We start from the raw sequence: 15,448 nt of genomic DNA on the forward strand, positions 1-15,448 counted from the left end.
GGTTGAATAGGTGCTAATTTTACCGATCCTAAAATTTTCAACTTTTTTTTTCAAATATTTTTTATATACTTCGTATTTCCACTAAACTTCGAAATTTCTTTAGGCAAGTTGCCAGTTTCTATTAACCAAACTTGATCGCCGTAACACCTTTCCTCGCCGCTGAGTGCTGAAAATCGACCCGTACGTGCGCATAATGCACGTGCGCTCTTTGATTAGGCTGCAACGAGGGTGAGGGCTGCTTTTAGGATCCGTCTTGATTAACGATTTCGGTGCGACACGCGATGTTTGATTTTCCTATTTTAACGTAACTGTCCTGTAGTTGTGATGTGCATTAATTTTCGATCATTGTCTGTCAACGATGATGACATTTATAATTTAAAATGCTTATGCAGTAGAAAGAAACTACCGCTGACTTCGTGAAGCGCTAATATATTTATAAAATTGATAACCAGCATTAATTATTTTTTGCGATTATAAAATAATGCGGATTAATATATTAGTGTACGCAGCTGTGCGTCTCGTTAAATAATGAAATGATCATAGTAAATTCTTAAAGAGCTCCCACGCTTCAGAAAGGTTATCCACTTGAGAGCGTAACAGCGGTTTTCCTTTTGTACCTGGTACCTGGCAACCGTAATGCCGCCGTAAAATGTATCGCCGACAACGAGTCCGTAACTTTGCGGTGAAGAGACCCAGGCCAGACGTTTTGCATCGCTGCGTGTTCTGCCGCGTCATTAATAAAAGAGTCTCGCCGTTCTCATTATTATTCATGGTATGCGATGACTTGACGCGCGAGTCCAAACCTCTATTAATACAAAAACGGAGAAAGGTTGTTATACGCTACGTCTGTGATCATTAAAAATATTACATTCCATACAAGACACCGTTATACCGTTATTATATTTTAGTCCAAATATATGATTATAAATCGTATAAGTTACATTAATCATGGAATTATTAATAATAAGTCAATTAATGAAGAATAAAAAGCGGAATTAGTATTCCATTGGATTATTTCACGATTTATAACGAATCTAATTTTAGTTGACATTTTCATCGAGAGTGCTTTCTTAATGACATTTTGCAATTCACGCTCGTATTGTCTTCGGCTCGACGTGTCTTTTTTATTCCAAAATCGCCCATCACGCGATAACGTTCATTAATTACTCGCATAAATACCGACAGGCGCGTGGGTGTCGTTTACGTCAGATTAACATTCATTCGCGACGTTTTATCGTCGATGCGGCAGAGTTTCGATTATCGATTCCAGGCCAGTTCTCAGTGGCGGTTACGGATACGACATCGCGGATACTATAGTTCGGTCCGCAAATAAAAGGGCATTATTGCAGCTGGACGATAAATGTCGGGCGCGAGTGACGCGCGCGCTCCAAAAGGATTCACATCGCTCGACGATTTGTACTTATCGACCTTTCACGGCGCTTTTATTGATAGTATCATGAACGGGCCCCTTTCAGAATCCCCGTCAACAGTGGACGCTATTGTGCGCGACCGCGCCTGAGATCTAACGTTCTAGTTTCGGCACAGTTGCGCTAAGAATTTCGCAAGATAGCAAGATCAGTGAGGAATGTCACGCGAAATTACGCCGCTCTCTATTTTTGACGTGTGAAATGTTGATACTTGTCCCGCGACAACGTGTTATCCCTTCGCGATAAGCTTATCGCAACCAAACGCTGCGCCCATCTTTTTGCGTCGGTAGCTTTATATTTGTCCGGTTGCCCATATTTTCTGTATTTTGCGATCCTATATCATGTCGGGCAAGAGTTTTATATGTGCACTGCGAATTTTATGTATATTTTTCACTGTAATACTTCGCGAGCTCATCATGCATTGCACGGTAGTTTTCGATGCACATCGGCTCGTGCATCTGAAGCTCTAAAAAATGTATATTTTTCTCTCTGTCTTGCGAAACGTCATTAGCCCTCGTGTATCTGACTTCCACGGCGTTCTTCGATCGCGTGCGTTCGCGCTACTAAATTACATCTTCGCATGGTTCTCGCTAATCTTATAATTAATCACTGACGCGGTATCTCGTTAATTCGTCGCGAATTTTGATGCGACACACCAGTGGCGGCCTTTCATTATCTTAGAGCGCTCATTATTTTCCGGGACGAAGATAACGATAACAGCGGTCGCCGGTTAGAGAGACAGATTGAACTATAGCACCGCGACCTCAATGTAACCGCGGAAATGCAGCCAAGGTCGCGCGTTGCCACTGAATGGCGCATTCAATGTCAATGAAACTCGCGACGCAGCTTTCTTCGGCGAAATCAATGCCAAATTTTGCTGGCAGACCGACCGGCTCGCGAACGCTAGCGTGACGCGAGCAATAAACCGGCGCAGTCTTGCCATGCTAGAGTTCCGCACAGCGTCGTCGCGAGTTGCGTGGGGTGGGACCAACCCTGCCGCATTCACCCTCGCCGTATCCTCCCTTTAAGTTAATGCGTTGGGGCCACGGCAAGAAAAGAGTAACAAAAAGCCACATTTGCCGGGGCCGTCGATACCAAACATAGAAAGATACTCTTGATGGAGCGATAGTATCGAATAGTATCCGCAACGCGAGCCTGGTATCTTGGAAATTGAACTTGATTAAAAGAAGAATTGCCTTCTTTTACCCCACAATACGTTTAATCAAGACTTTTTTTCCTGTGTACAATGTAGCTAATGGATAATTGTGCAAAATGTTTGCTTGGACAAAGGTTTGGAATTACGACGTCACTTTTCAAACATTCGTTTCAATTCTAAAGACACGCGGCTTTTTCAGAGGATTTTTTATCCTTGTTTTTAATATTCAGACGCAGTTAAGCAATTAAAAAATAAGTATGACGTTATTTATATCTTTTTAAAAATATAAATCCCGCTTCAAGTAGAATTTTAAAAGCGACTCGCTGACATTTAAATGTAAATGTTAGAGTTAAAATACTCGAATGTTTAATTTGAACTTATTAAGTGGAATTATTAGCTAGAAAAGGTTTGCTCTTCTCTCGTAATGCTGTAATTTATTTGCAGGTCAAGCTATTCTTGAAAAATAATCATTCTGTAAAAAGAATAATCGCGATAAGCCTGTACTCAGAACTGCCATACGGCTCAATCTTGTCACGCATGACATATTGGTTCGTATTGTTAGCAAAAAGTGTGGTCATACGAAAGGCTGGTATCGATTCTCGCAGTTCAACGGAGTTATGCACGTGAGAGTGCACGAATTGACCGGTCGGCACGCGACATCGCGATCATTGTTGCATGGTCAAGCGTGAATGTCAACCGTCGCGTGGCATTGTTACGAAATCGCTCGGAGAAAGCATGCAGTTCGTATATTTCACATTGATGCACTCAAAACTCGGTTTAGAATCATTGTGGGTTCAACAAGTCTTTATAAAACAACATTCTATTTCATATCAAACTGCACTCGTATTGTAAAAATGCAAATTGCTTTTCGAAGAATTTTTTCTAAATCTCTTTTTGAAATTGTTAGATCTATTTTATTAATAATGTTGAAATTAAAAATCCTTATTTATTTACAATCGTCGAAAAGATTATCAATTTTGTCGCTATACTTTGCACTTTGTACTCTATGCATAAATATATATGTGCATTTTGAGCTGATTGGCGATTAATTATTAGAACGTGATTAGTTTAATTCTATTTGTTACATTTGATTTCGAAATTTCTTTTCGAACGGTCTTAGCTAATAATTTCGTAAGGGTCTTATATGACTTAGACGCATGTTGTAAACACCGTGCCTAACGCGACTTGTAATGCTTGAAGGGCGAAACGACCCTGCTGGTGCACCTGGAGCCGCGTTCCGCGAACGCGTTATCGTCAGCCCCTATCAATGCACCCTGCCCCCCCCAAGACCCTTTTTCGCAGCCGTGCGGCTCTGTTCGCTGTACACGAAATCGATAGTCCCACAAGCGTGCGTGAGAAGTCGAGCAAAAACCGACGGACGGGACCTGTCCGTAACTTGCGGCGTTTGCAGTGCCTACCGCCTTCCGCATTTACGAAACTCGCATTGTCTCGTGACGTGTGCTTCCCGGAAATTACATGTATTCCGTAGAGCACACGGGGATAAGAATTGAATTAGACCGAGTTGCAGAGAGATATGTTCTCTCGGCGTTGGGCGAAAAGGCGATTTAACGTCGAGTTGTTAAACTCAGAACTAAATGCGAGTTTACCGTCGCGCATCGCTGAACGTGTCAGTGAAACATTGTATCTTGTCGCTTGGCATATATGTTGCAATCATAATAATTAGGCCCGTCGCATAAATGCTACAACGTTATAATGCTACAATGCTATAATTATAAGCTGATAGTTACAACTTATAAACGTAATTATAAACTTAGAAGGCTTTATATTATAAGAGATTGTAATAATACAACTATAGAGTCGGCTGTAAAATAGATTCTTTTCACGAGCGGCACGAGCCGGGGATAATTGGATGAGCACGGTGGCATCGATGCATTAGGAAAACGCGGCGCATCTGCCACGCGGAGAATTACGTTCCTAGTGCAAAGGTTAATCCCGTAGCCCACCCTCTCTCAATTCCCGTTCTGCGCTAATTAGGGATTGGTGTAATAGGGTGACTTTAGATCAACTTGTCTGTCATCTAGAGCTACGCTTTGTATGATATAATCGCCATTAGCTCTTCATAATTCTGATTTCCGATAGCATTACTCTGAGACGCGGTATAATTGAATCTACACGGGGAAAATTTTATATCAAAAGTTACTATGCACGGCAGTAACCGGCAAAACCAAAATTTTTACCATGTTTTACATGTGAAAAACATAGTAAAATTTTTTATAACTCCTTCCGCGGCTACTATCGTACATAGTAATTTTTGATATAAAATTTTCTCCGTGTAGGAAAAGAGCGATTCCACAAAATTAAATCTTTACGTGCAAATAAACTTTTTTGTAAATTGAAATTACATTGATGACATCGAACGAATGACCTTCATAAATGACTCGTCATAAAAAATTTCGACATATTTGTAATTAATATTTAATAGCACACATCTGGCAAGATTTTATAATGGCGCGACTGCTGATTACTTTCATTGCGTCAGCTTTTTGATCTAACAGGTCACAAACATTACGCTACGGTGTTTACGTATGGGATTGCAAATGAGACTTTTAATACGGCATTTTAGCATACAATGATGGGAGTTAATTAATTAATCATGGATCTGGTGAGGCTTAGGCGATTCGGTCACGATGTCATATGACGAAAGATCGCTCATCGACTCGCTTGTCGTTTATTTTTGTTTTAAAAATTATTACGTATTGTTTTTTGTTACGGTTTCCAGCTAGAAAATCAATGATGACTGTAGAATGGTCAACATTCAGAGGTTTTGTTGCATTTGGATTTATTGGTTACGATATTAAACCATAAATTGCAAGTATGTTTCTAATGTCTTCATAAATTGCACACCGGTATGTATATAGGGTGTCCCAGACCAATCCATTAATATTATATTTCTAAAATCATTTAAAAATAAAAATTTTTATAGCAAAAATGTCGAAGCTACAGTAATTTTTAAATGCGATGTGAGATTGATCAAGATTATTAAAATTTCAAGCATTCAGGCATAGTCGTATATTGATTTACCATGAAAAACTTAAAAAGTCCAGTAAACGCGTGAAATTTTGACATTTTAATTGGTTAACTTTAAACACTTTCCATTTTTAAGAACTGTTGTAGCCTCGACATTTTGAGATAAAGATTTTTGTCTTCAAATAACCTCCGGACTGCTATTAACGGGTGATCCCAGACACCTTGTATAAATTATGATTTTATCTCTCATTGTTTGATAATGAGAGAAATATAGAAATAAAACAAAAAAAAATATGTTTTCTAAAATGAAAAATAGTCATTGAATATCTTGCAGCTATCTAGCTTGTAGCTATAAAAGTTATAAGTTTATCGATTAACAAGCTTCAATCCATCGCAATTAGGATAATAATGCGCTAGAAAATATACATAGAAATAAAATGGATATATTTTAATGATAAAATTGTCAAAATGTTTTTGAACGTACCACTTGAGACCATCAATATCCTTATCACCATCAGCAAGGACAACAGTAGAGTCGTGAACTGCAATCTAGGGCTCTGCATGATGGATGACGCACGTTCGTCGTTCGATCAATTGCAAAGATCACTCTGACATAGTCGTCACTGCGTCTCGAAATTCCACCGGTTCGGTGAAGAAATTTTTCTTCCACAACAATGCACCGTCGTTTTTCACATGCGTTTCTCTATCTGTGAACTTTAAATTTAACTATCGACGCGAAAGTCGAATCGAGACGTTTAAAGGGATGTCGAGATCACATAAAAATATGTTTACATCTGAATTTATCTGAATGTATTACAAGGCCGCGGATTTGGAATAGCATTTTTAATCCCGCATTCGACTCGTGTAGATTAAAAATGGAAATAATAATATATTCGTTGTGTGACTAACGTGACATTGATCAAACTTTGCATTGATTAGGCTCCGTTTTCCTTATTAGTTTCTTATGGTTTGTTAATTTATTGCGCCTCTGATACTGACGAGATTTTTCAAAATACAGTCTATATGTTAAATAAAATAATATTTTATTAAAATTACAGTCGACAAAACGATGAAATATAATCGCGTCGGACAATTGTTGCTTCGCGAAATAAAACGCGACACGGAGTTCATAAAAAAAAGAAAGAAAAAAATAGAACGACCAATTGATTTTCGTGAATGCTAAATGAAAGTGTTTCTGCGTTTTGGCGCAGAGATATACAGGGTGCCCCGTCGAGGAATGTCAATATTTTCGGAGATAATAGCGGTGACGATCTTGGGTAAAGAGAACTGTATAAATATGCATGCAGTTCTTGCAGATTGTGGATAAAGAGAAGATAGAAGTCTTTTTCTTATAAAAAATTTAATATACAAATTAATTGTGCAAGATAAAACACTGTTGTTTATCACTTACAAAAAATTTTTAAATATATTTCAAGTTTCGTGGAATCTTCTTTTATTTGTACGTAATTGCGCAAGTGTTTACATTTATCCTGTCATTTAGGAGAATATTGGCATTTCCTTACGGTGCATCTTGTAAATATCGCCGATGCATCTTTACGCAGTTGTAAAAACGGAAGCTGCGTGATCGGTCATTTTTTGCAGCGAAATCGCGACAAAAATTAATATTAATAACAGAAACAGCATTCAATTAGCATTAAATCCGATATTACACAGTACCTCCACGCGAAATTCGCTATACTTTCGCTTTCGGCCGAGCAACAACCGGAGCAACATCGAGCGACGCAGATCTCGGACGACTGAGATGACTTTTTATTGCAATAAGACGGTGTCTCATCTTCCGATATCGCACTTAACGGTTTTGTTTAGAGACATAAATATCGTAGAGAGAAGAGACCGTATCCGGACGTCGCGACGTTACGGCATTGCAGCCGATACTAAAGCGATGTCGGGACGCCCGCCGTTATCGGACACAATTTTCCACGCGTGCGCACGTGCCCCCCTGGCACTGGGGGCGGCTGAAACAACGTAGGGTAACGCGGGGCGCCGCGGGGTGACGTGGGGTGACAACGTCGAGGGAATCCCCTATGGCCGCACTGGGAATAGGCGCGACTCCTCTTTTGCACATTGTTACGTACTTTGATAATTACCGCCTCAACATGCAGTAATCACTTCGTTGTAAGATTTTAGAAAGTGCGGGTGCCCGAGTTTACGTGTTTCGATTTAAAGTAGAAACAATTGGATTAAAAGCATGTAGGATTATTTAGTTACTTTGGATTTGTTTTAAGAATTAATTATCTTGATATAACAAGTGAAAATTTATAAGCAAATCTAAATCAAATTAAATAGCAAGTAAAATAAAAGTTTAGGATATAAATACGTAAAATAATTAATGTATTATGAAGTGCATTATTTATGATATAAATAAATGAGTTGAGCTTATATAAAAAATTGCCAAGGTAAGAATACGTTTAAGATGATAGATAATATATTTTCTCGCAATTATTTTGAATTGAGATTATTTATAATTAATCTTGAATAAAATTACGAAATAAGCAAATTATTACAAATTCATATATCGAAAAAATACCTAAGGTATTTAAATGTAAAAGGATGCTATATTTTTAAAACAAGTTTTTCTGTCAACTCATAAATTACCATTTTATTGAATTTCTCGCATTTTCGGCCACTCTTTATATTTATTTCATTTATTCCATTCTTTATATTATTTCACAAGTAGCAAACGGTTTCGTATCGATCGCAACTGTCTCATCTGCGATAAGTTGCATTATTCGTCGTTTCTTTTAATTTAATTAGCATATTGATTTGACTACAGGTTCGTTCCGTTTCCACTTGATCTCGTAAATTCGAGCACTCGTGAAATCGCAGAAGCCAGTGTGCTCTTCAGTGTACCGAGTCTGTAGTTAGGGATGAGGGAAATGCTGCTTTTTTCTTTTATTTTTCTTAGCGCAAGCTTAGGCACGTGACACATGTTTGATTTACAGCACGACGTTTAGACGCCGCTCGTTTTTTCAGTTTTACGGACGTTTTATTCGCAACAGAAGACATCTTTATGATTTAGCGCATTTCTCGCCGACGAATACACTTAACTAAATGCTTTTTCTCGCTCAGTGTCGTTCTTATATTTTTTAGAACCCTTTAAGCATCAAAATAATTCGCAGTTTCTGTTATATGTATTATTTTATATATTTATTTTACTCTTACAAAGGATTATAAAGAAAGTAATAGATAAATAATAAGTTCGAGAAACAAATTATACGATAGGCGACATATTTCTTGTGGATATTAAAATTAAAATTTGTTAAATATTTGTTTCTTTAATTTTATAGATTCTGAAAGCTTTTCGCTAATAAGGCTTAAGTTTCTTATGACGATTCCGCGAAGTACGTATTTGTCTCCCGATTTCTTAAGTTTAGAGACGTCACTGCAGTTTTCTCCGTAAGACGTGTGTTTTAGCAAAGATTACGCATCACTGCCTTGCTTACTTGCAAAGTTTGCGTAAAAAGTTAAATCGACCACTGCGTCAGAACCAACGTTTGACGCGTGATTTACAGTTTATGCAACCAAGTTGTCGGTGGTGACCTTTGAGTGATGCATTTGCATTCGCGATATGCATCTTGCCGTCAACGTTGACGAATCGAAAAACCTATGGATATGAAAAATTTAATGCAATTTATCGACGCATTTTATTCTTGAAATGTGTTTACGACAAACTGATATTTGTATTTTGAACGTGACAGTACAATGTTAATGAGCTTTCAGACGATAAAAAAATTCTTGCAATTTTTATTAATTTATTATGTTATTTAATTATTTATTTTATTATTGTTTTTAACAATATTAATGCACAAATTAATTTGATGAATGGCGTCACGAGAATTACGTTACGTTTTGCAAGTAACATTAAATTTCTACAATGTACTGGATATATGCAAGGATGTGTCAGCGGAAGTCACGCACTTTTTTCAAATTAGAAATTTTTTCATTACTTTTGCTTTATTATCAGTAAAACATTTTTAAACATGGATATCAAAATAATCTTATTCTTATTAATTTAGTTATGTGGTTGACAAAAAAAAAGATTTCTATAGAGATACCATGTAAATAAAACGCAGGTTATTCTGCTGGGAAAAATAATGTAATGACCAGGTGGATGGTTGATTGATTCTGTATATTCAATGGAACCCTCGCTGTAGCAGAATAGTTGAGAGATTAGAGCCCCCATTGCGCATAATCTACATGTTCCTGTGAGATTCTTGCCATGTGTGTCTACTCCATCTAATTGCATTCCTACGTAGTATGTATATCGCAAAATGAGGTACAATTACAATTAAAAATAGCTTTGCTTTTTAGTAAAAGGATATTAATTATTTACATAAAAGAAATTGTTCATAAAAATTGATGTCTTGATGATCAGATTATCATATTTTTAACGTCTCTCCTTTATGTATCTCCAATTATAATTTTCTTTTCTTCAAAAGTTAAAAGCAAATTAAATTTATATTCATGCTATTTTCAAGTCTATTTTATTGACATAATATATAAGTCTTATAATTAAGAATTAGGTCAGCAGTTTTAATTAATTAATTAAAATTTAAATCTTTCTTCGTTCTTTTAAAAGGGAGATTATAGATACCTTTCACAATTTTCTCTCATTACGCTGTACATTTCAGCATATTCAATACTTGAGTCATCGTTCTAAATATTTGCTTCTTTCCTTTTGTTTATTATGTTCGCTGAGAGCAATATTTCAGAATTAGCGCCCAACATCCATGCAATCTCAATGCTCGACACGCTATCGATTATTATATTTATCGATATAGCGGGCGTAATACTTTATTTGTTGCGACGTCGATGAGAGCGCGAACGATACAATAGATACATTATTGCACCTCTATCTTCCCACGAGCGAGAGACGCTACAGCGATCGCGTCATGAATTTATCTATATGCGCGTTGCACTAACGATAAAGCTTACCCTGTGAAATAGACGTGGAGATTGTAGCATGGTAACGTTGTTTGCCATCTGGTATTACGCTGGTCAAGTCACGGCCTCGCACCATTGCCATATCGGTTAGCAATCCAATTCCATTTCACACATACAGAAAAAATATCACCCATTAGAGAATATCGACTACGGGCACAATTTTTTGTAATAATCTTAAAGTTGATAGTTTCTTAATGAGATTTTCAAATCTTAATTCTTCTAAACGTTCTTCATTCAGCGTTTTATATAACAAAGCTTTGTTAAAATTCAGAATAATGGTAAAATTATATTGCATCATAGACGGAATTATTTTTTCATAAATTTCAAATGCGTAAAAGATAAAAAATGTAAAGATTTGTATAAAACTGCTCGGCCAGTATTATAATTCCATAATGGCAGAGATATAAAATCTCGCCAGAATCGTTTGCGTCATTTTAAATCGCGCGTTTCGTAAAGTGCATGCAAACGCAAATGTTCTAGCTTGAAGAAATATCATATTCGAGAGGAACGTTTCGAGTGTAAGAAAATGGTATACCCCTTGCATTGTAGTAATGGCCGGTCTGGGATAACGCGCGCGAAGGGTGCATTTCAATTGATCCACCGCTATCGCGAGGAGGGTTCGTTGACCAACATTATCGTATATAACAAGGCGCACGCGAAGTCTCGGGGTGCTCTTGTTTCGGGTGTCCTTGCAGAGCAATCACTTTCCCATTAAGGTCGTCGACACATCAGTAGTCTTATTCTGATTATATTAATCATAATTGATTTAATATAATATGAACAATGAAAAGTTAATAATTTTTCTCGACCATTTCCAAATTTTAATCGATTAAATAATACATAAATTAATTACGTAATATATGTAAAATTTATAAAATTATACAGCTTTGCAGCAAAAATTTTATTAAATTATCATTTTTCTTTCCCGCAAATTTCTTAACATTCTGTGAAATAAAATTTTGATTAAATATGAAATCTTTCTTATCTTTATTATTAAGAATGACGATATGCTAAAAATTAGATATGTTAATAATATTATTATTAAGCTATGGTTATATAATATATAACTATAGTGTTGTTTTGGATATCATTCTAATATAAATGTATTTATGTTTTACAGATAAACCTTGTGCGTGTAATCGGTGCTACGAAATATATTCGTTTCATCGTAATATAATAAAATGCGCGTCGGGAGTGTCGTTTAAAGTAAGTCGCGCGATTTTCGTATTCGGGTACGCGCGCGAGCAAAGCGTGCGCCGCGAACGCGTGTGAGTCAGTGAGTGCCTCGAAGAACCGCTAAGAGGAAGGCCTAAGGAGGCATCGGACGACAGCAGAGCGATGATACGGTAAGTAATTTATCATAAAAAATGCATTATTTTAGTGATAATAAAGAAAACATACATATGTATGTACGTACTGTACCATCAGTCTTTTGCTCGAAGCAAGAATTTCCCGTGCTTAATGGTCGGAACCGGAATTTCTGAAGGGTCGTTCGTTTATTTTCGCCATTCATTCGACGAACGCATTAAACTGCTCGATTGTCCATGGAAAAATCGATACTTAGGAGATGACTTCTTCTTTCTTATTGTACTTTAATTGCTCTTTTCCGTGATGTCAGGATTTGTCCGCAGTGCTGAGTAGTGTTTTCAATAAACAGAAATTATTTGAGAGTCTTTTACTTTCGTAAATTCATAACATTGTCGAGTTTTCTGTTTGTTTAATGGACGAAAAAGATATGCGATTATTAAATCGACGCTGTCGGTGTAACAAAAATTATATTGCAGGCGGGCGAAATTTTTTGCGGATCACTAAAAGCCCCCGAGGGGTCGTTAGTCTCGCTAATCTCCGACGCTGCGAATATATAGGGTGGATACAAATTATTGTCGAGAACCGTTAATTACTACGCTAAACTAATTACTGTGTTTTACGCGATTCGTTGCGAGAAGCTTGATAAACAGGACACTCTCCGATGTATCAGGTTTTAATTCTTCTACGAATAGACTGCCCATTATTTCACCCAACTATTTTCCACAAAATTCACTGTTATTTATTTCACAATAGATATAGCTTACGGATGCAGAAAATTAACTTTCATTATTTTCTATTTCACTTCTCTTAATTTTATCATTTTGTGAATACTTTTTGGATTTACTTTGTTAGCTCTTTTCCTCGCTTGCTTGTTTTCGTTGAGTTTTAGAACATCTGTTTCAGAAAATAGTTTCTTTATATTATGTACATGAAAAATTATATTTATCGACCGTAATTCTATATGAGCATATGTTATGCATTATTAGGCAAATGAGATGAATAACGATGCTTGCTTTGCGGCTGTGACTGGCAGCTCGTGATTTATTGGAAGATCGATGTGGCTGCAAGAATACATGTCATATGCTATTGCTTTGCTGTGTACGACACAATGTCCCAGCGGAAGATACGCGTTCTCGTTGTCTGGACCGGGAAATCCCGGTGAGTCAGATTGGGTAGAATCATCCCCCGAGAAGAGTAGTAGTAGCTCGCCATACCCTTCACAACAACCACAGTAGGAAAATTAATCCTTTGATGCTTAGTATAAAGAGGATAAACCGTACTATTCTAGAAAAGACGAGCGTTGTCATGACATCTTTTATTATAATTTTATTTATATTAATTTTTAATATAGTTTTTTTAGATACTTATTAAATTATTACTAAACATTAATTACATGTTACGATAGTTAATATATTAATATTATAAAATATAATTTTTAATTATCTAATTATTTCAACATAAATTGCATTTATTTTAAGTCTTTTTCATTAAAAGAATTTCTGCAAAATTTTGGAAATGCAAAATCACAAAGAAAAATGATCTGAAGATTCTAATTAATTAATTAATTATAATTAAATTATATTTTTCACATTTTAAGTATAAAATATAGACAATATTGTCGAAAATTAATTTATCGTTACCCGCGAAAGCAATAATTATTTGGAAATATATAAAAACCCGAAAAAGATCTCGTGTTTAGCATCGTATCCTGAAAATATTTATGGATAGATATAAGAGATAAGTATGCGTATAAATTCAGAATGTGTGTGCGATGAAATTTCCGGGCAATATATTTTCATGTTCCATTCTTTTGATTTGAGTATCGCGATTCTTCGAAGTTTTATATACACTGTCGGGTATTCACTGTCAGTAAAATAATATCTTGAAGCGATGATGTACTTCCAAACATTGCATCTTCGATAGATTGACCCACTTTTCTTCTCTTTACAAAATATCCTTTGTATACCGAGTTCACTTTATTGCAAACAGGATCAATTACCAACTGCTTTGTCCACACTATTGGCATTTACAAGTTAAAGATATTACTCCCTTAATGACCGCGGTGGTATAACGTCAGTTTAATTTATGATTTGTAACGCCGGACGCTTTTACGATATGTCATATTAACTACAGATCTTTTGATCCAATTTTGCGATTACTCCTCTAACATCGTAAGAAACTTCTGGATGTTCAACGGCGTTAGTTGACAATCCACAGAGAAATATCGTCTGATTTATCAGCAGATGTAATTCGCGAAATTAGACATCAGCAAGGTCGGAGCAAAGCGCGCGTAGGCTGCGAACTTCGGTATTCTAATTTTTCACGCCGCTTGGCATTCTCGGAATTCCGCAATGTGCAATTGGGAAACGCTTCGGTTACGCCCGCGGTCAAGTCGGGATGATTCGATATTGTTGTCGGGCCTTTATTACATTCCGTTGATGTGCTGCAACGTCTTTTAGTTCAATAAGAATTAATCAAATCCACTGAGATTTCATTGATATTCTTCTTTTTATTGTTTTTAGAAGGCGTAGATAGTAATAATAATAATAGAAAGAAATAAAAATAGGCAATTAAAAATAGTCAATATATCAGTGTTATTTTTAGAATATTTAGAATATTGTTTTTATTTTTATCATACTTTCTGCGTACTTTTTTTCATCATTTAAATCGCTATATTTATAGGCTGCAAGTTCGTCGATTGACATGTCACTATTCGTTCGCTATGTCCTTTGGCTAGTAACGTGACGCACATCATCCGAGTGAGCGTAACCGCTAGTAATCGCTATCGACGATGGAATCGAATATAATTTGGGCTTAAGGGGAACAGCACGGGGATGGAATCGTCGGCACGTATAGAATTGATCGACGATAACCAACGCGTAACATCAGCAAGCGCGTCACGACGTCACGTCATCAGGAAATGATCCCCCGATGGATCTCTCGCCGTAAGACAAGTTTACCATATTCGCGATTAGGTCGTGCGAGACGACAGCGGACGCGGATCGATCGATTGCGCGGGCGAACGCAGGAACGGCGAATACGAAATCGCGTAGCAGAATAAAAATGCTAATTTCCCGAACGACAAGGTTTGTTGATGGCGTCCGCGTGCATTGTTTCGGACAAGTGCGTTACTCACGATGAATTATTCATAGCGAAATAGCGCGAGGGCGCTAAGCTTAATGCCGCTTGATTTTACTACGGATAAGACTGCGGACTCCATTTCACGACTAAGAGGGTTGTAACGCGAACGTAAGAATGCGCGCGAATATGTTCGTTCGGCGATCTAAAGTATAGTCGAGGCGCTTTCGCGAAATAAAAAAGAAATAAAAAAGAACTCAATATTCAAGAAGTTGATTTCGTTACAACGTAACTTTATGATAAGATGTCTAGTAAATAATTGTTTTAACTTAAAGATAAAATTTTGAAAATTTAATTTTATTATTTTACGAACAATGATATGAAAAATAAAAAACAGTACGCTAATATTTTATTAATATAAAACTTCCGAACTTGTTGCTTTAAAAGTACTATTTATTACACGTGCAAGCTGCTTGAATCGATTTATAACAGATCGGCAGAAGGATAAATTGAATAAGAATTTATG

At 36.6% G+C, this 15,448-nt stretch overlaps 1 protein-coding gene across 4 annotated transcripts in view; it reads right to left on the reverse strand.

Moving 5' to 3' along the window:
- The window catches only part of Ret (Ret oncogene), a 53,254-nt gene extending 45,777 nt beyond the window's left edge, over positions 1-7,477 (reverse strand). For 2 of the 4 annotated variants that reach the window (XM_067359092.1, XM_067359088.1), the window contains exons 1-2: positions 7,249-7,477; positions 6,056-6,297 (exon numbers count right to left, since the gene is read on the reverse strand). In XM_067359092.1, the coding sequence (XP_067215193.1) occupies positions 6,056-6,134 (79 nt within the window). In that variant the 5' untranslated portion in view covers positions 6,135-6,297; positions 7,249-7,477. The remainder of the gene's footprint in view (positions 1-6,055; positions 6,298-7,248) is intronic. The other 2 variants (XM_067359089.1, XM_067359090.1) reach the window with 2 other exon arrangements.
- Positions 7,478-15,448: the final 7,971 nt, after the last annotated feature.

Source organism: Linepithema humile, chromosome 7 (assembly GCF_040581485.1).
Source record: "Linepithema humile isolate Giens D197 chromosome 7, Lhum_UNIL_v1.0, whole genome shotgun sequence".
In the NCBI taxonomy this organism is placed as follows: Eukaryota; Metazoa; Arthropoda; class Insecta; order Hymenoptera; family Formicidae; genus Linepithema; species Linepithema humile.